Below are 19,843 nucleotides of genomic sequence, written 5' to 3'. Positions count from 1 at the left end.
ATATATGACCGCTGTGGGGACTCTAGGCAGGGGACGCGGGTGAGAGTGATGAGGCTTCGGCCAGCTCTTCTCGTCCTTGGCATTCCAGGGCTGGGGCTAGTACCTTCGCCGATGCGCAGTCTGTTCTGCCACCCGGCACTTTCCATGAGCCCAAGCACGGAGCTCACCTTCCCTGGGCTTCCGGGAGCCACATCGCGCCCACCTGCAGCAGCATCTCCGGCGCGCAGGCGCAGAGGTCAGCGCTCTCGGCCCTCGTCTGGAGCTAGGTTCTGCGCAGGCGCAGCACCTCTGACCAGCCCCCAGCCGCGCTTCGTTCCTCAAGTGAGACGGGAGAGGCCGCCCCGCGCGTCGCGTTTTTTGGCCGGCGACTGCGGCGCGCAGCCTGACGCGACGGATTGCGTCACTTCCGCCCCCTCCCGGGAGGCGGCGCTGGGCCGGTGGCAAGCCCCCGGAGGGAGCCGCAGTAGTACGACGGAAGATGGCGACGAGCGGCGGCGAAGAGGCGGCGGCAGCGGCGCCGGCGCCCGGGGCCCCGGCAACGGGGGTGGACACGACCCCGGGCTGGGAGGTAGCGGTGCGGCCCCTGCTGTCCGCGTCCTACTCCGCCTTCGAGATGAAGGAGTTGCCGCAGCTGGTGGCCTCAGTCATCGAGAGGTACCGGGCGGCGGCCCCGGCGGGGCGGCGCAGGGGGGAGGGGAGGGGAGCCGGAGCGTCTGGACCCGCTTCCCCGGCCGCCTCTTGCTCTTGGGGACCTCCGCCCCAGCCGCGGCCTCCGGCGCCTCGGCCCTGGAGGCCAGGGCTTGCCTCCGCTTCCCTCCGCCGCCTAGGGAAGCCATCTGTGCCTCAATTTCCCCTCCAGAGCAAAACTTTTAAGGCGGCCTCGCGGGAGGGCGTGGTCGCACTCGTTGAAGTGACTTTGAGATGTATCGCGCCCCAAGTGAAACGTCCCGGGGATGCCCCCGTGCTAAGGTCAAGGCTGGGATGAGTTTGCATTTCTCGCCTGCACTCATCCTTCTAGCCTGGGCCGGAGCGTAGCCCGAGGTTTAAATTGGAGATCTACCACATAATTTTATAACGGTCTCCCTGTGGTGCTCTAATCACCAGAGGCACGTGTTATTTCTGTGACTGAAACCACTAGTTTCCACCGATGACTTTCTTTTTACTTTGCGTTTCTTGCACATTTCTGCTGTAACGGGTGTTTGATTAGGAACATCGCAGTCTGAGAGATCATTTTCCCGGAGGAGTGAGTACTTCCTCTCCCATCTCTTGCAATAAAATATCTTCAGACTTTTACGTGAGACTGTTTATCGCCTTACTGTTTCATGTTTTTTTTTTTTTTTTGTTTTGCAGAGATTCTTAGACTGCAAGAGTCATGTTCATAGGAAGGTGGTGATCTCAGAGTGTCTCCCTTTTCTTGACATACTGTACTTAGAGCGGTCTTTCATTAGTTTAATAGTAGACTTAACACTTTTGAGGCCAGTCTCACTTTCATTTTCCTAGCCAAACCTTGCTTTGGCAACTCCCTGCAGTTGCTAACTGGGTCATTTTAGCTTCTTACCAACAAGGGTATATCTAAGTGTTATCGAGGATGTTAGAAATTGCTATTGATTAATTAAGGAAGGCTCATGGTCTGACACTTGAGCTTCTTATGGTGCTTATTGTTCTTAGGCTTGTGATGTTTTGGATGCAGAATTTTAAAATTATAATAAAGTAATTGTTGGGTTTGATAACTTCAGAGTTAAGTGGATTTTCCTTTCTAATTAGTAAGCTGTGGATGTTCTAAAGATGTAAACAAGTATCAAAGATAGCGCTCTCAAATTATGTAGCTTTTTAAAAAAAACTGTCTTAAACATTTGGATTAGTGGTATTTTTTTCCAGAATCATACTCATAATGTTACTAGCTGTTAACAATGTTCCACTCTTTTTACAACATTTTCTTTTATGTTTTTGTGGATCTGAACTAAGAAGGTTATAAAATCAATTGTTGACACCTCCTGTACATTCTTCTCTTCTGGGGCCAAGCCTTTTAAACTGTATTAGTTAAACATCTCCTCCAACCTGTTGAAGGAGCCAAAACCAAATTCATCAAAATAGGTTTGAATTTTGCTAGTATAGGCTTTAATGACCCCTCCCACACATCCTGTATTAGCTGAGATAATGAGTAGTTGTTTGTGGTTGTAGTTATTAGTGGGACTTCTTTTTGGTTTAGAAAAGAAGTCCAAACTGATAGGTTAAGTAACGGTTTTATTGGAAGGCAAGATCTTTGAAGGCCTCATTTTTGTTTTTGTTCCTCAGTTAATTTTTGGGATAGTGGTAGGGGATTGAACTCGGGGGCACTTGACACTGAGCCACACCTCCTGCCCTATTTTGTATTTTTTATTTAGAGACAGGGGTCTCACTGAATTGGTTAGCACCTCGTTCACTGTTGCTGAGGCTGGCTTTGAACTCGGGATCCTTCTGCCTCAGCCTCCCATGCCACTGGGATTACAGGTGTGTGCCATTTTGCTGGCCTCAGTTAATTTTGAATGCCTGTTATTTTTTCCTCTTCATGTCCTATAAGAGAAGTATGATCATAAGAAAAATTTACGGAAGAAATATCTGACTTACAAGTTCTTTATGGTGTATACCAATTAAACATAAAATGTTAGTTTGGTGTAGAGCTCAGTGTTGGTAAACTTTGGGAAGAGCCACATAATAGCAGGTCCTGTGGTCTTTGGACTGCTCAACTCTTCCATTGCAGCTATGGGCAATACTGTATATAAATGAATGGGGTACAGCTGTGTTCAGAATCTTAGGTATGGACACTAAAATTTGAATTTCATGTGATGTTTACATGTCATAGAATATTCAATTTAAAAACCATTCTTAGATGTGAGCTGTACAAAGATAGACAACTAGTTGGACTTGATCTGCCAGCCACACTGTGCTGATTTTTGCCTTAGAACACACAAATTTTATACCAAGCCATCAGTTTGAAAAGTTTTCTTTATTTGCCTTTCCAAAAAATGAAGAAAAGTTCTCAAATTGTGCAATTATTTCTTGCATAATGAGTTATAGCCACAGAGTGTATAGTATCAGACCAAACACTGACAGATACTGAGGTGAGTTTTGTCTTCTGGTTAATCATAGGCTTAGATGCCCAGGCTGTACTTTGCTTGTGTGATTGCCACTCCTAACTTCTGCAGTTCCCTTATTTCTATTGTTATGCTTGCCCTGTTTTTCTTCCTATCTCCTGGGACCTTCTATTTTTCTGTTGTAATTTTCTGTTCTCTGCTTCTCTTTTTGATGTTCTGGTTCCATCATATCAACTTTTACTTCCTGTCTGGCAGCCTGCTCATCTATTGAATTCTTCTCCTTTGGTTGTTGGGTATGATGGTACTTAATCTGAGAGATTCCTCAGTACTCTACCATTCTACTTCCTAGCTTTTCTTTCATGATTTTGTAGTTGAAATAGATACTTTTTGACAAGTTTGTTTGACTTCATAACCAAGTTGTGAAATGAAGGAGGAATGGATTAATATTAGCATGAATAAATTATGAAGTAAAAAGAATCATTAGGGGGCTGGGGATGTGGCTCAAGCGGTAGCGCGCTCGCCTGGCATGCGTGCGGCCCGGGTTCGATCCTCAGCACCACATACCAACAAAGATGTTGTGTCTGCCGAGAGCTAAAAAATAAATATTAAAAAAAAAAAAAAAAAAAAAGAATCATTAGGTTTTTAAAGAGAGAAATAACTGAGTTATTGACAGGGGTTCATTTTCTTCTCTCTCTCTCTCTCTCTCTCTCTTTTTTTTTTTTTTGGTACTGGAGATTTAACCCAAGGTTGCTTCACCATTGAGTTACATCCCCAACGCTTTTTTGCTTTTTGAGATAGGTGTCTCACTAAGTTGCTTAGAGCCTTGCTAATTTGATGAGGCTGACTTTAAACTTGTGATCTTCAGCCTCCCAAGCCACTGGGATTACAGGTTTGTGCCAGCATGCCTAGTAGGGGAATAACTTTTATTTCCATTGTCTATAGCTAGTATGCATTTTAGTAGTAAACACTTAAAAATCATTTAAACAACATTACCTCTTCAGATCAGAAGTGGCTAAAACTTGTTCATTGGACCACATACTATACATGGGATTCATTAATATAATTGCTGAATGTAGAATGTAGCTTTCTGTGTTAAGGTATAGAGAAATCCTTAACTCTGTGCAAGATATGTTGGTGAGCATAATTGCCATTAGACAGTCTGAGTCTTTACAGATTAAAAACAAACTGGAAAAGTAAAACAAAACAAAACACACCAAACCCCCAATCAAAACAAACCTTTTCCTTGAGCTGACCTGGCCTCTTTACTGATAAGCCTCTGACAATTTCTGCCTCCCAGATATTTGAAAAAATTTAGGGCAAAGACATCTACTTGGGAAGGGGAAGCTGTTACAACATTGTCATTAGATACTACACAGTCATTTCTTAAAAATCTCGAAAGGGAGAATGTGATGCTGTAATGCACAAATGTGCTTTTGCATTTGTAAACTGTGATGATTGACCTACAGGGATCAAAAAGCCCACTGTTGAAAGATAGTGTCTCATTGTGAGAATAGTTCTAGTGTCTAATGATTCTATATCTTGTAAGACATTAACCATAGGTCTGTTAGTGTGTGAGGAAAGTATCTGAAAGAAAGCACTTAGATTTTTGGATAACAACAGAATATTTATCTATGTATCTATGTATATATAAAGTATTATGAAACGAATGTAATGAATTTCTATATTAGAAGTTCAGGTATCTGATAAGGGGTAAGGGGCTTGTGGAGTTTAGTTTTTGAAACAGATATTCAATATGTTATTAAAGAGGGAGAAGTGAGGTGAATCTGTAGTCTTTTATTATGCCCCCTCCTTAGATTTCCATCTCATCCTAAAAAGAGGTGGATATTTCTAGACTCCAGTCAATTCTTTTTTCACTTACACATCAAATTGGATTTCTCTGACCTGGCTGCTTAGCTGCTGTTTCCCTTTGTGCTCTGCACTGCATTTATTTATCACAGAATAGAAAAGCCTCAGATTCCATGTCCATCAGCAGTGTTTCAGCCTCAGTGGTGCTCTTGTTAGAATGTGTTAGAAGAGGCAGGTGTTTCAGGAAGATACCTTCGCCATCCCGAATAAAGGCATACTCACCTTTAAGTCTCCTTGTTTTTCTTCCTTTGGGTTGTATTTGCCTTCAGTTTATTCATTTTTCCCTTTCCCACCTAACCTCTTGCCCTACATTTGGTGTTTTGGTGTCTGTCAGTTTATTGGGGAATGAGGGTGGGGTAGGGAAGTGTGGCAGCGCATTTTTATTAGGTGACTCATGACTCTGACACTTTCTTTAAAAATCAAGAGATCTGACAATGAAGCCATGATGACATGTGCCTGAAACCCCTGCCACTTGCTACTCTGGGGATAGTCTAGAGGATCACAAGTTCAAGCCCAGCATGGGCAATATAGTGAGACCTTTTCTCAAAAAAGTGACAGTGCCACACACAGTGCTTGCTTTTCTACTATCTTTCAAGTCTTTTTAAAACTAATCCTTAGTTACCCTAAACAGATTATAAGTGGAGGTTAAAAGGGCTCCATATTTCCTCTGCCATTGTTCTTCTGTTTCCTTATTGAAATAAGACTGTTGTATATTTCTAGGGGAAGAAGTTTCTTAAGTCTCAATGGGATCCACAAGTTCCCAGGTTCAGTCCTCCCCACAAATGAAACAAAAATAATGTCCGACATTGCCAGGCACCTAAATGAGTTTATTGCTATGTTTTTTAGAATGCATTTCATTACCAGAATGGGAGTGAAAGCTCAGAATGAGTTCATCCTTTGGGTGGGCATTGTTCCCCCTGGATTTGGTAAACCTGTTAAGCTGAAAAATGTGGGGGTAAGCAGCTCTTGAGTTTTTAAAATAAAGCAGTGGAGGTAAATGACTCAGTAAAGCACATCAAATTATGGAGCAGGAATACCTTAGGACAGTGAATAAGAAAGGAAATGGAAGTGAAGGAAAAACTAAGTACGTAAGGGAGAAGCAAGGGGATCTAGTAGTTTTCTGCTGAGTATATGAGTTATAAATGAGCTGGTCAACAGGAATTTTGAGTGCTGCTTAGTAAACTAAGTTTTTGTTTTTGTTTTGTTTTGTGTTTTGGTGGTGTGAGAGATTGAACCCAGGAACATTCTTCCTGTGAACTTACATGCCTAGCTATTTTTAAAAATTTTATTTTGATACAGGGTCTCACTGAGTTTCACAGGTTGACTTTCAACCTGCAATCTTTCTCCCTCCCGTGTATGTGGGATTATAGATGTGGACCACCACACCTGATATTTCGAACTCTTTTGAGGGAATGGGATGTTGGAATTGAACCCAGGGATGCTCAAAGTTATAGCCCCAACACTTTACTTTTTATTTTGTGTGTGTGTGTGTGTGTGTTTTTAAGAGAGAGAATTTTTATTTATTTTTTAGCTTTTTGGCTGACACAACCTCTTTGTTTGTATGTGGTGCTGAGGATAGAACCCGGGCCACATGCATGCCAGGCGAGCGCACTACCACTTGAGCCACATCCCCAGCCCTACTTTTTATTTTGAGACAGTCTTGTTAAATTGCTGAGGCTGGCTTTGAATTTATAGTTCTCCTGCTTCAGCCTCTGAAATTGCTGAGGTTACAAAGCATGTTCCACTTCATCTGCTTGTTTCTTCTGTTTTAATTATCATAACAAGTAGGGAAAAATGACCCTTGATGGACAGGAAGATCCTTGTATATCATAGGTGTTCCATATTTTTTCTCTTGATGAAGTAGCTGTTCTAAAATAAAGGACTAATCTTTGATAAATACCCACTTAATCCATGATAAATCTCCAAATAACAAAGTCCTTGTAATGCCAGACTTTTCAGTGTTGCTTGAGGTGATTCATCATTCACATCAGCACCTTCCAAACATTGACTTGTGTTTTTGGCTTCTACGTTCATTTTGCAAGCGAATACTCTTGCTGGCAGTGAATAGAATCCTAGCTGTTTATGTTTCCCTTGCTAGGCTAATACTTCTAGCTGGGGATGAATTTTCTAAGGAAATTATTGACCATATAGCTCTGCTCTTTTCATTAAATAAGATACATTTTACTCTTTTCTTTGTTTTGTGTTTCTTGTTCTCTAGAGTAACATCTGACTTCATAGAGAAAGCAGCTTCATTGTATCTAGCCTTTAGAACTAGTTGGGCTTCAGATTCTCACAGAATAGGGCCTTTCCTCAGCTAAAGATGAGGAATGTGGTTCGAAAATCACCAAATCTATTGTGATCTAACTTTAGCTCCCTTGGGGTGGTGGTGGGGCGTGTGGAGTAGGGAAAATGTTCTCATACTCTGGTGGTGAATTTTGAATTTTTACTCAGGATTTTTTTTTTTTTTTTTAGATTCTTGGTTGTAGATGGACCTTTATTTTATGTATTTATTTGTTTTTAATGTGTGTGGGGCTGATGATTGAACACAGTGCCTCACACTTGCTGGGCAAGTGCTCTACCACTGAGCCACAACCTCAGCTCAGATCAGAGGATTTAACTTAATTCAAAAATATATAAATATAAATATATATATTTATATGTTTATATTTATATATTTATTTTTATTACTTTTTCCTTAACCTTGAATTGATTCTTTTCAAGTTACTGAATTCTGGGCTGCTAGTGGTCTTCAAGATGAGTTACTTTAATCTGTATTTCCACTATCTTTTTATTTATTTATTTTTGGTTTGGTGCCTGGGTTGAACGCAGGGGTGCTTGACCATTGAGTGACATCCCTACCCCCCCTTTTTTTTTTTTTTGAGAATTTTTAATATTTATTTTTCAGTTCTCGAGGGACACAAACATCTTTGTTGGTATGTGGTGCTGAAGATCGAACCCGGGCTGCATGCATGCCAGGCGAGCGCTCTACCGCTTGAGCCACATCCCCAGCCCCCCCTTTTTACTTTTTATTTTGAGGCAGGGTCTTGCCACATTGCCTAGGACCTCACTAAGTTGCTGAGGCTGGCTTTGAACATAACGAGTTGCTGGTATTACAGGTTTGCACCACCATTCCCAGCTCTGCTAACCGTATCTTGAGTGTTCTGGTCTGCCCACTTTTATTGGTCATCAATGATGTTATTAGCTTTTGGTCTTTGCCAACCAATAATATAGGATAGACTGGCATCCTGTTATATTTTTACTTGTGTATCTTTAGTTCTAAATGAGTTTGAAAATGTTTTCTGTTTATTATTCTCTGCTTCTTACTAAGCCTGATACCTTGAACAAGATACTTAATTCTATAAGCTTCATCTTCCCAATTTTTTTTTTTTTTTAAATGATGTTAAACCCAGGGCCTCAGGCAAGTGCTTTACCACTGAGCCACATCCTCAGCTCCAAATCTTGAATATAGAGAACACTACCTACCATGTAGGGCTGCTGAAAAGGATTAAATGAAGTAATTCCTATAAAGGAATGTATGGCACATAGTAAGCACTCAGTAAATGTCGGCTGCATTGTTTTCTTTACAGTGAGTCAGAAATCCTGCACCACGAGAAGCAGTACGAGCCCTTCTACTCCTCTTTTGTTGCGCTTTCCACACACTATATTACAACAGTTTGCAGCCTCAGTAAGTATTCCACTCTTGTCACTCTCAGTTTGTGAATAGGGGGATTGTTTATCCTCTTGTCAGATCATCCCAACAAGTTGTTAATGAGGTCTGTGTTTTAGCACTCCTAAGCTGTCCTCCGAGGAGTGGAGACTATTGTCAGCTGTGCAGGGCTCCCTTACCTAGGCCAGCAGAGTGGCCTTTAAAAGCTACTATGCTTCTGCTTTGTAACCATTAAGTTGATCTTTCTTTCTTTCTCAATCAGAAGTATTTTACTGATTTCACACATTTAATTCCTGGTGTGTGAATTTCTAGGGGGATATTGGTACCCCCATAAATTAACTACTAACCTGTATGCACAGGTTAGACTTTGTTTCTTGTTGGTTTTGGTGAGAATGTGAATTCTCCTCTTGTGTTCTCTGGTTTATAAAAAGAGTTCATCTTCAGTTCCTCATTTTCTGAAATTTCCTACCCTCAGAGGGACCAAGCCCTATTTTATGTTATTTCTGAACTTTGGCATTTTTAGTTTATTTTTATACTAAATTGAATAGTTCTGAAGAATTCTAGTTACTTATTATTTGAATAATTGGCTAAGCAAATAAACTAAAAGGAACCGTAGAGCCATTGAATAATCTGTGTCCAGTGCTGTTTATTATATATAGGACTGACTGCTGCTGGAAAAACTACTTTAGCTTGAAGAAACTATGTAAAAAGTCATTTGGAACTTGTGGGAAAAGAGAGGCGGTTACTCTCATGGTCAGGAGCATAAACTCAAGAGGCAGAATTCTTAATTTGAATGTGATGGGCAAGCCACTTAACTTCTCTGTATGTTAGTTTGCTTGTTTATTAGAAATGGGAGGGGAAAATAATACCTGCCTTATAAGTTTTGTCTAAGGATTAAATAAGCTAATATCATTTGAAGTACTTGGCACTTAGTGTAACATATTTCATTATCATTATTTTAATTTCCATTGAGTGTAAGATGAATGGATCTATAAGCAGTTGATGGTTATCAATGCCAAAATGCCTTTACTCCTTGGCTTGTTGGTTCTGAATAATTATTTTCACGGAATGATATTGGGAATGTTGAACATACAGAGCTCAATATTTGTTTTGTTTGGCTTATTGACTGTGAGGCTGAGCAGTCAGATTAAGTAAGGTTTATTACTTTCTCAGTTCCCCGGAATCAACTTCAGTCGGTGGCAGCAGCCTGTAAAGTCCTAATTGAGTTTTCTCTCCTGCGTCTTGAAAATCCAGATGAGGCTTGTGCTGTGTCCCAGGTGAGAGTGATGGGTCTCTTTTTGGCCCTTATTTTGAAGTAGGATTGTGATTGGTGGGTTTGATGGAAAATGGATGGCATAGAGCAGAGGTTGCTAAAACTCTGTAATTGAATAATAAATCATTTGTGGACTCTATGGTAATTATTGCAGCTAGTCAACTGTGCCCTTGTATTGTGAACACAGCCATAGACAATATGTAAATGAACGAATATGGCTGCATTCCGTTAAACTTCATTTAAAAAAAACAGGAAGTGGGCTGAATTGGGGCTGTAGTTTGTCAACCTTTGGTGGATAGGACTGTGGAATCTTTTACAAGGATTGCAAATTTATATACTTATAGGGGCCAGGCAGGTAATAGAACATGAGTGAAATGTGCTGGTTGACAAGGTTGGAGGTGCCAATGAAAAGGCTCTGTCTGATTATTGCCATGTAGAAATGGCTCCAAGTGGTTATATCTTGTGAATTGTTGAGAGCTGTAAGAATTCTGGATTTGTATGTGAAACCTTCCATTTAAAAAAAACTTAACCATAACTTCAAATTGGGAAAAAATAATTACTATGAGAATAAGACAAATCTGCAGGCCAGGTAGTGTCTGAGGACCATCAGCTTTGCATCTCTGCTTTTTTTTTTCCTTCTCCCCAAATTGCAGTTCTTTATGTGAACGTAAATTTGGCCCTGTGCCAGTTGGAATTCCCAAAAAGAGTAGATTCTCCTGAAAGACATATTTGAATTTGTTTTCTTTTCAGAAACACTTGATTCTCCTAATCAAGGGCCTGTGCACTGGTTGTAGCCGACTAGATAGAACTGAAATTATCACATTTACAGCAATGATGAAATCTGCCAAGCTGCCACAAACAGTGAAGACACTTTCAGATGGTGCGTGTTCCTTCTCCAGACCTGGTTCACGGCCACCTCCTTGGCCAGCTTTGCCTTTTGGCGGCACTCTGCTGATCCCCCTTTTTTTGTTCTCGCTGTATTACAGTGGAAGATCAGAAAGAGCTGGCCTCACCAGTAAGCCCTGAGCTGAGGCAGAAGGAGGTACAGATGAATTTTTTGAACCAGCTGACCTCAGTTTTTAACCCTAGAACTGTAGCTTCACCGACTATCAGTCCACAGGCTCTGGTGAGTTCTTCAGCCAAATATCCTCATCTCTGCGATTTGATAAGGTGGTAATACTGGAACAAAAATAACTATGTATTTTGTATTTGTGATATAAAGTGATAGTCACATACCACATATAACATTTTGGTCAAGGATGGACCATATGGTCCTGAGAAGTTATATCATCTAGTGACCTCATAGACATCTTAGTTTAAGTATACTCTGAGATTTTATACAATGACACAGTTGTCCAATGATACATTTTTTAGAATGTGTTCCCTCTGTTAAGCCATTGCATGACCGCACATGCCTATGGTAGAAATAAAATAATACAAAACAATGAAAGTAAAATTCATGCCAATTGATTCTGTCTCAGTTATTACTATTTTTTTAAAATATTTTTTAAATTGTAGTTGGACACAATGCCTTTATTTATTTTTATGTGTGCTGAGGATTGAACCCAGTGCTTTGCACATGCTAGCCGAGCGTTCTACCGCTGAGCCACAACCCCAGCCCCAGTTATTACTATTTTGATGATCATTCTTTTAGGCATTTTTCTTTTCTTTTTTTTTAATATTTATTTTTTAGTTTTAGGTGGACACAATATCTTTATTTTATTATTTTTTTTATGTGGTGCTGAGGATCGAACCCAGTGCCTCACACATGCCCAGGTGAGCGTGCTACCACTTGAACCACATCCCAGGTCCTTCTAGGCATTTTTCAATGCATAAAGACCATATAGAAGCTGGGTATAGTGGTTCGTGCCCATAATCCTAGTGACTGGGATGCTGAGGTGGGAGGATTGCTAGTTTGAGGCCAGGCTCAGTAATTCAGTGAGATACTCAGCAAGATCCTGTGTCCAAAAAAAAAAAAAAAAAAAGAACCGGGAATGTGATAAAGTGCCCCTGGGTTTAGTCCCCAGGGCGGGAGGGGGGGACGGGGGGAAGGACCATGTGCAATTTTCTGTAAAAGGCATCACTCTAGCTGGGCATGTTGGTGCACACGTGTAATCCTAGCAGTTTGGGAGGCTGAGGCAAGAGGATTGTAAGTTCAAGGCCAGCCTAAGCAACTTGGTAAGGCTTTAAAGAATTTAGTGAAATTCTGTTTCAAAATTTAAAAAAGTAAAATAAAAAGGGCTAGCAATGTAACCAGTGACAAATTTTCCCTGGGATCAATCCCTAGTACTCCCCCCTTTCCCCCCCAAAAAAAGGCATCACTCTGTGTTAGCTATAGAATAGATATTTTCCCCTCCTCTTGGGAAAATATCTCTATTTTTCCCCCCGTCATCATAAGAGAGTCTGAGTATCCCTTGAATTGCTGTTCAATTTTCATTTTGTACAGCAGGGCAGATTGAAGTGAACAGGTGGTAGTGTCTTGATAGACCTGTGTTGTTTTTCAGGTGGAAGGAGAAACTGATGAGCAGTCATCCACAGATCAAGCCTCTGCTGTCAAAACCAAGAATGTGTTTATAGCTCAGAATGTGGCTAGTCTTCAAGAGCTTGGTAAGACATTTGCTGCTGTTGGAAAATGATTTCTGTGCTTACAAAAACTCTTTAAGCATGCTTCTTCCATGTGGACAAAACAGACATCAAATAGAGTCTTGAGGTTGTGCGTTTTCATAATGCAGGTGGCTCAGAGAAGCTACTGCGTGTGTGTTTGAACCTGCCGTATTTCCTACGCTACATCAATCGGTTCCAGGATGCAGTATCAGCCAATTCCTTCTTTATCATGCCTGCAACGGTTGCAGATGCCACAGCTGTTCGTAATGGGTAAGGTGCTCCTCCAAGCTGTGTTTTACATTCTAATCAAAAGAGGTATACTTCTAGCCGAGTGCTGTGGCACAAGCCTGTAATCCCAGAGGCTTGGGAGGCTGAGGCAGGAAGATTATGAGTTCAAAGCCAGCCTCAGCAACGGTAAGGTGCTCAGGCTGAGTGTCTCTGTGTTCAATCCGTGGTACACCCCCCACTCCCTATACCCCCAAAAGAGCTACCTGTTTCATTTTTATGGCATGCTATTTTTTTTTTTAACCAAATTATAGAAGCAAGCAGTTCCAGAGATTCCTTTGATCTTCTTTGATTTTTCTCTGTTATGTTCCAGTTTTCATTCTCTGGTGATTGATGTAACTATGGCATTGGATGCTCTTTCTCTACCTGTGTTGGAACCTCTTAATCCTTGTCGTCTACAAGAAGTGACAGTCCTCAGCCTAAGTTGTCTATATGCAGGTGAGAAGTTATGATGTTTGGTCTTATTTTCTTAAACACAAATATAATTTCAGGAAACCGTGAGAATCCTGAGTACTTGTCCCCCTTAACTTATTCCTTTTCCTAGAGAATCTCTAATTTAGTCACATGTAAGTGAAATAAAGTTTCAGTAGGAATTTTTGTAAAGGACCCTGTTTAACTGCTGGCATTGTGTTATATGCACATTTAATTTCATAGAATGTATAGATATTAAGTATCTACTGCATGAAGAACAAAATGACAAGGACTTTGGAGATATCAAGATGAATAATATATCATCCTTGCCTATAAGGATTCTATACCTGAGATTTATAGAATATAAATCTCAAGGGAAATTGAATCTTGCTGTGGGACCAGGTTTGAAGGAGACTGTGGGACAGAAGGGATCTGTTTATGTTGATAAATGTGAAGAATGTTATTTATGTTTCCATTAAATCCCTTCTTCCTGTTGACCATGGTGTCTTGGAAGCAGGGCCTGACAGCTGGTGTTTATTCTTTGAAGTTAATGTTAAAGTGACTTTTTAACTCAAATCACTGATCCTTGGTTTTAAGTCTTGGACATACCATAGCCCTGGTATGTCTTTGAAGGTATAGCAATTTCAGAAATTCACTTGGTTCTGCAGGTGAGGGTTTGTGCAGAAAGTCTTGGAAAATAGACCTGGGGAACATCAAGAAATTGCTGAGGTCGGTTCATCTCCCTACCTACTTTTTTTTTTTTTTTGGTAGTACCCAGGCTTAAACCCAGGGGCATTTAACCACTGAGTCACTGCCACATCCCTTTTTAAAAATTTTTCATTTTGAGACAGGACCTCCCTAAGTTGCTTAGGGCCTTGCTAAATTGCTGAGGCTGACTTTAAACTTGTGATCCTCCTGCCTCAGTCTCCCGAATTATTGGGATTATAGATATGAATCACTGCTTTCCACCCGATCTCCCCACATTCTTTGAACAGCTTTAGTTAGAGCATCTTTGTTCAAACAAAAACATAAAGATAAAAGCATCTGTGTTTTAGAGGGTATTACTAAAAAACTTTTTTTTATGTCAATGAAAGAGGCGAGGAGAATTGCTATGGAATTTTAGAAGTAGTAGAATTTGTTTTAGTTGATGAAGGCAGTAGTCTCCAAGGAGTTCCGATATTGTTTCTTAAAAGACAGATAGGGGCTGGGGTTGTGGCTCAGCGGCAGAGTGCTTGCCCAGCATATGCAAGGCACGGGGTTTGATTCTCAGCACTGCATATAAATGAATAAAACAAAGGTCCATTGATAACTAAAAAAATTTTAAAAAATTTAAAAAAGAAGACAGATAGGATTTCACCTTGGCTATGCCTAGGCAGAGGCAAAACAGGACCGAAAGAATTCTGGAATTTGGGAGAACATACTGCATTGCATGCATGTGTGTAAAGTCTGTGGATTTTGTGGGTACTGGTGGGGGTTGTATAGATGGACCAAAAGGAGGCTCATGTAAAAACACAGACTAAGTCATTTGGACCATATCCTATAGATAGTAGACAACAGGTTCTGGAGTATGTGAGCCTATGAGTTATATTTTATAGGAAGAACATTTAGACAGTGGAATACTGGATATTTTGGTCTGGGGAAGTATTGGAGGCAGGAAGATGGATTAGGAGGAATTTGCAGTTCATTTAGGCAAGACACATTTAGGGCCTGAGATAAAGAAGTACCCTTAAGAATAGAAAGCTAAAGAGGCGTGTGAGATTTGATCTTATATCTAATTTGAGGTTTGTCAATTTAGATTTTCAGTGAATTTCTTGATTATCACAATACATTTAGTCAATATGTAACTAAAATTGATAAAGATTAAAGTTTTCTCTTTTTTTGGTATTGGAAATTGAACCCCAGAGGCACTTTACCACTGAACCACATCCCCAGTCCTTTTCCCCCCCTGGCTGAACATGGTGTAGAGTCACACCAGTAGTGTAATCATATGTGTATATAGGGCCTAGTCCTTTTTATTTTTTGAGATGGGGTCTCAAACTTCTAACTTGTAATTCTCCTGTCTTAGTCTCCTGAGTCATTGGGATTACCTGCAGTGAGCCACTGCGTCCAGCAGTGACAAGTTTCTTAAAAATTCATGGTTGGATTCTATATCTCAGATTTAGTTTATTATTGAAAATTGATCCTTTGGGATTGATTTAAGAAGAGAGATTTAGCTTGGATGCTTTTGAGAAATACCATGTAAAGCTCAAGGGTTTTTTTGTTCATAATCTTAAATTTTTTTAATATATATATTTTTAGTTATAGATGAACACAATACCTTGTATTTTATTTATTTTTATGTGGTGCTGAGGATCGAACCCAGGGTCTCACATGTTAGCCAATCAGTCTAACACTGAGCCCCAGGCTCCAAATCTTAAATTTAATTTTTTTTTCATTAAAAAAGTTACCCAGATTTTAGCTAGGTGTGTTAATTAATACTTGTTTGTAGTCACAGCTATTTGGGAGACTGAGGGTAGGAGAATCACTTGAGTTCAGGAATTTAAGGCTATTCTGCGCAATATAGCAAAATCCTGTCTCAAAAACAAAAACAAGTGTAAGAAAGAAAAGTCAGATTTTGTTTAAAGTACTTTTAGTTAACGGAAAACTTGAATAGATTATATGGAGTTCTCATATACCTCCTTTTCCCTTGCATAGTTTCCCCTGTTAACATCTGAAATAAGTATGATAGATTTGTTATCATTAATGAATCAGTTTGACACAGTGTAAGTAAAGTCTTTAATCCTGTAGGGTTCCCTGTTTGTGTTGTGTAGTTCTGTGACTTTTGGCAAATTTATAATGTTAATGTATCCATCATTATCATATCATACAGAGTATTTTCACTGTTCAGAATATCCCCTGTGCTTCACCTATTTAACTCTTACCCTCTTTTCCAACCCTTGGTAGCCATTGATCTTTTTATCATTTCTGTTGTATGTATGTCCTTTCTCAGAGTGGCATGTAGTCAAAATCATACAGTATGTAGCCTTTTCAGACTGTCTTCTTTTACTTGGTAAAATGCATTTAAGGTTCCTTCATGTCTTTTCTGGTTTAATAGCTCATCTTTTTTTGTTGTTGACTTATGTTCTATTGTATGGATGCAGCACAATTTGTTTATCATTTCCCCATTGATGGACATCTTGTTTGCTTCCATTTGTAGGCAGTTATAAGTACAGCTGCAATGTGCAGGGGTTTTTTTTTTGTGTGTGTGTGTGTGTTGGGGGGGTGCAAGTTTTCTGTTCATTTGGGTAAATAGGAGTGTGATCGTTGGATTATATGGTGTGACTGTGTTTATTATGGTCTTGCCCTTATGGAGTTTCTTTTCTTTTATTTTTTTAAATTAATTTTTTAGTTATAGACAAACGCAATATCTTTATTTTTATTTTTATGTGGTGCTGAGGATCGAGCCCAGTGCCTCACACATGGTAGGCGAGCGCTCTACATCTAAACCATGACCCCCGCCCATGGAGTTTGTTTTCAATACTCAGTCATGGAATTGAGATGTTTTATCTTTCAGTTTTGGAATCTCTGCTTGTTCTTTTTCAGGTGTGAGTGTGGCAACCTGTATGGCCATCCTTCATGTGGGTAGTGCCCAGCAAGTACGGACAGGGTCCACAAGCTCCAAAGAAGACGACTATGAAAGTGATGCAGCTACAATTGTCCAGAAATGTGTAAGCCAAGCTTTGGGTACAGTGAATCCTGATCATTCAGATGAGGGGCATGCCAGTTCCTTTTCCTCAACAGGGACAAGGGTTGGGATATTCTCTATATTCCTTTCCTTGTGTAGTAGGTCTAAGGCTGATTTCCTTGGCATATTGGTTTGCAAAGATGTGTCCCTTTGTTGGCTCTTTAGGAAACCTGCAACTTTGTGGTAGTAGTGGGCTTTATGAAAGATTATTCATTCATTCAGCAAATCATTTGTGGGCCTATTAGGTGTTCATATACTTTCTTTTCTTATTTTCTTTTCTGGTACTGAGGATTGAACTCAGGGATGCTCTGCCACTGAGCTACATCCCCAGTTGTTTTTATTTTTTATCTTGAGACAGGGTCTACATTGATGAGGCTAGCCTCAAACTTATGATCTTCCTGCCTCAGTCTCCTGAGTTAGTAGAGGCACACAATAAATGTGTGCTTTCAGATAGTGATAATTGCATATGAGGAATGAATGGTGATTAAAAGCCATCTGATGCAGGCTTGGTGTGCTACTTTAGATTGGGTGGAGGGAATACCCCTGAGAAAGAAATGTAAAAAAAAAAAAAAAAAAATAGATAAACTAAATGTAAGGCTAGGTGTGGTGGCACACGCCTGTAATCTCAGCAGCTGAAGAGGCTGAGGCAGGAGGATGGTGAGTTCAAAGCCAGCCTCAGCAATGGTGAGGTGCTAAGCAACTCAGAGAAACCCTATCTCTAAATAAAATACAAAATAGGGCTGGGGATGTGGCTCAGTGCCCTGAGTTCAATCTGGTATCTGCCTGCTCCCGCCAAAAATAAAAAAAAGACAAAAATCTAAATGTAAATTGGACTTCAGCTCTATGTGAAAATCAAGCAATGTATGGTGGGATAATTTAATTGAAAAATGGCCTGTGGATATTTAACTCTTCAAGTTAAATTAATTAAGGTTAAGATTTGGTATCTATAATGAAATATGTCACCTTGCTGAGATTTTTTTTGTGTGTTTGATACTGAACAGCTTGAAATCTATGACATGATTGGGCAAGCGATAAGCAATTCCCGCCGGGCTGGTGGTGAGGTAAGAAAGCATGTCTCTAATGGGTTCCTGTCTTATAGTCTATAAGATATGAATTCTTCTCCATGTTCATGTTTTGTGCCTTCTTTAACAGCACTACCAGAACTTCCAGTTGTTAGGCGCATGGTGTTTGTTGAACAGCCTTTTCCTTATACTGAACCTCAGTCCTACCGCATTGGCTGATAAGGGGAAAGAGAAAGACCCGTTGGCTGCCCTCCGAGTCAGAGACATCCTTTCTCGTACAAAAGAAGGAGTAGGCTCTCCCAAACTGGGGCCTGGCAAAGGGTATGTGTCTGTTCCTGTGACTGCCACTCTTGTTCTGTTATGCTTTCTCATTGGTTGAGGGGCTGCTCTGACTTCTCTCCTCTCTGAATTAGAGTTTGTGTGTATGTGTGTTGGAATTGAGCCCAGAGCCTTGCACATACCAATCACTTGCTCTACCACTGAGCTGCACTTGCAGCCTCTCCTAACCTTTCCAACAGAAAGATGCAATTTCCTACATGGTTTGAATTTAACAATAAAGATAAAGCTCGTGGTCCACTAGCTCTGCATTATAGCTGTGTGATTTTGATAAGTCACTGGTTTCCTTTGACCCTGTTTTCTTATCTGTCAGATGGAAAAATAACTGTAATGTGTATTTTAGAATTATTTTCAAGTTCAACTGAAAAAAAAAAAGTGCTTGTGTTGTAAAATGGCTCTCTTGACTTAGAGTGAGTGTTCAATCACCTGTTTAACCTGTGGGGTGAGGATGTCATCTGCTCGTGCTGGAGTGCTTCCTGGAACATTTGTCACTGTTGCCATGACTCATGTGCTGTTCAAAGTTTAGTTTTTAAGCCCAGGCATTTCTGGATTTTATGTATTCTTTTAGTGCCTACCATGTACTCTGCTCTATTATACAGAGTTTGGAGGATATAGCATTTAAACAAGCAGTGCCTTTGCCTTTATGACATTTGTTTTCTAACAACTGGAGAAACAGTGAACAAATATACCATTAAGTACCTTGTAAAGTGTCATATGTAAGTGTTGTGGAGGGAAAGAAGCCAGAGTAGGGATTAATTAATGACTGTTCTTTTAATTGAGATGGAACTGGAAAGAACTCTGAAGATGGTATGGTACATGGAGACCATATATGAAGTGACAGGGTGAACCCTGTAGATATTTGAGGTAGAGTTGTTCAGATTCCAGGCAGAGGTGTGACGCAGTTTTGAGGATCATAAGGTCATTGTGACTAGATTGGAGAAATTAACTCAAGAAAGTGGTAGAAAATTAGGTCACAGAGATTTCCAGTGGCCAAATAATATAGGGACAAGTGCTGTCTGAGGGGTTTCATCAGGAGAGATGTGACCTGATTTATTGGTGATCTGAGGACCTAGCTGCTATGTGAAGATGAGACTTCAAGAGCATAGAAGGAAGGAGAACTACAGGAAGCTAGTTATTATTCTATGTGATTTGTTAATGATGGGCAGTATTTTACTAAGTAATTATATCATAATTGACTAATTTCCTTAGTGATTTATACTTAGATTGTGTCAGATTTATTGTTCTGATAATTTTCCCCCCTTTTTTAAGTATTAGGCATTGAACCCAAGGGCTCTCTTACCACTGAGCTATACCCACAGTCCTTTTTCTTTGAGACAGTATCTTGCTAAATTGCCAAGGCTGGACTTGAGTTTGTGATTCATCTGCCTCAGTTTCCTGAGTTGCTGGGATTACAGTCATGAACCACCATACCCAGGAATAAATCATGCTTCTTGGTAAACCTCCTGAAATGTAAATCTTTTTTGGTGGTACTGGGATTGAACCCAGGGCCTTGTGCATGCAAGGCAAGCATTCTACCAACTGAGCTATATCCCCAGCACCTGAAATGTAAGTTTTTGGGAA

General features: G+C 40.3%; 1 protein-coding gene across 12 annotated transcripts in view; it reads left to right on the top strand.

Moving 5' to 3' along the window:
- The first annotated feature begins 402 nt into the window (after positions 1-402).
- Positions 403-19,843, top strand: part of Ubr4 (ubiquitin protein ligase E3 component n-recognin 4) — a 127,829-nt gene continuing 108,388 nt past the window's right edge. For all 12 annotated transcript variants that reach the window (XM_078025447.1, XM_078025445.1, XM_078025442.1 and 9 more), the window contains exons 1-11: positions 403-654; positions 8,528-8,625; positions 9,781-9,884; positions 10,631-10,760; positions 10,867-11,006; positions 12,385-12,487; positions 12,613-12,754; positions 13,083-13,207; positions 16,763-16,887; positions 17,906-17,965; positions 18,057-18,247. In XM_078025447.1, the coding sequence (XP_077881573.1) occupies positions 479-654; positions 8,528-8,625; positions 9,781-9,884; positions 10,631-10,760; positions 10,867-11,006; positions 12,385-12,487; positions 12,613-12,754; positions 13,083-13,207; positions 16,763-16,887; positions 17,906-17,965; positions 18,057-18,247 (1,394 nt within the window). In that variant the 5' untranslated portion in view covers positions 403-478. The remainder of the gene's footprint in view (positions 655-8,527; positions 8,626-9,780; positions 9,885-10,630; positions 10,761-10,866; positions 11,007-12,384; positions 12,488-12,612; positions 12,755-13,082; positions 13,208-16,762; positions 16,888-17,905; positions 17,966-18,056; positions 18,248-19,843) is intronic.

The sequence above is a fragment of the Ictidomys tridecemlineatus genome, chromosome 11, assembly GCF_052094955.1.
Source record: "Ictidomys tridecemlineatus isolate mIctTri1 chromosome 11, mIctTri1.hap1, whole genome shotgun sequence".
Classification (NCBI taxonomy): Eukaryota; Metazoa; Chordata; class Mammalia; order Rodentia; family Sciuridae; genus Ictidomys; species Ictidomys tridecemlineatus.
This window is presented reverse-complemented; position numbering and strand designations above follow the sequence as displayed.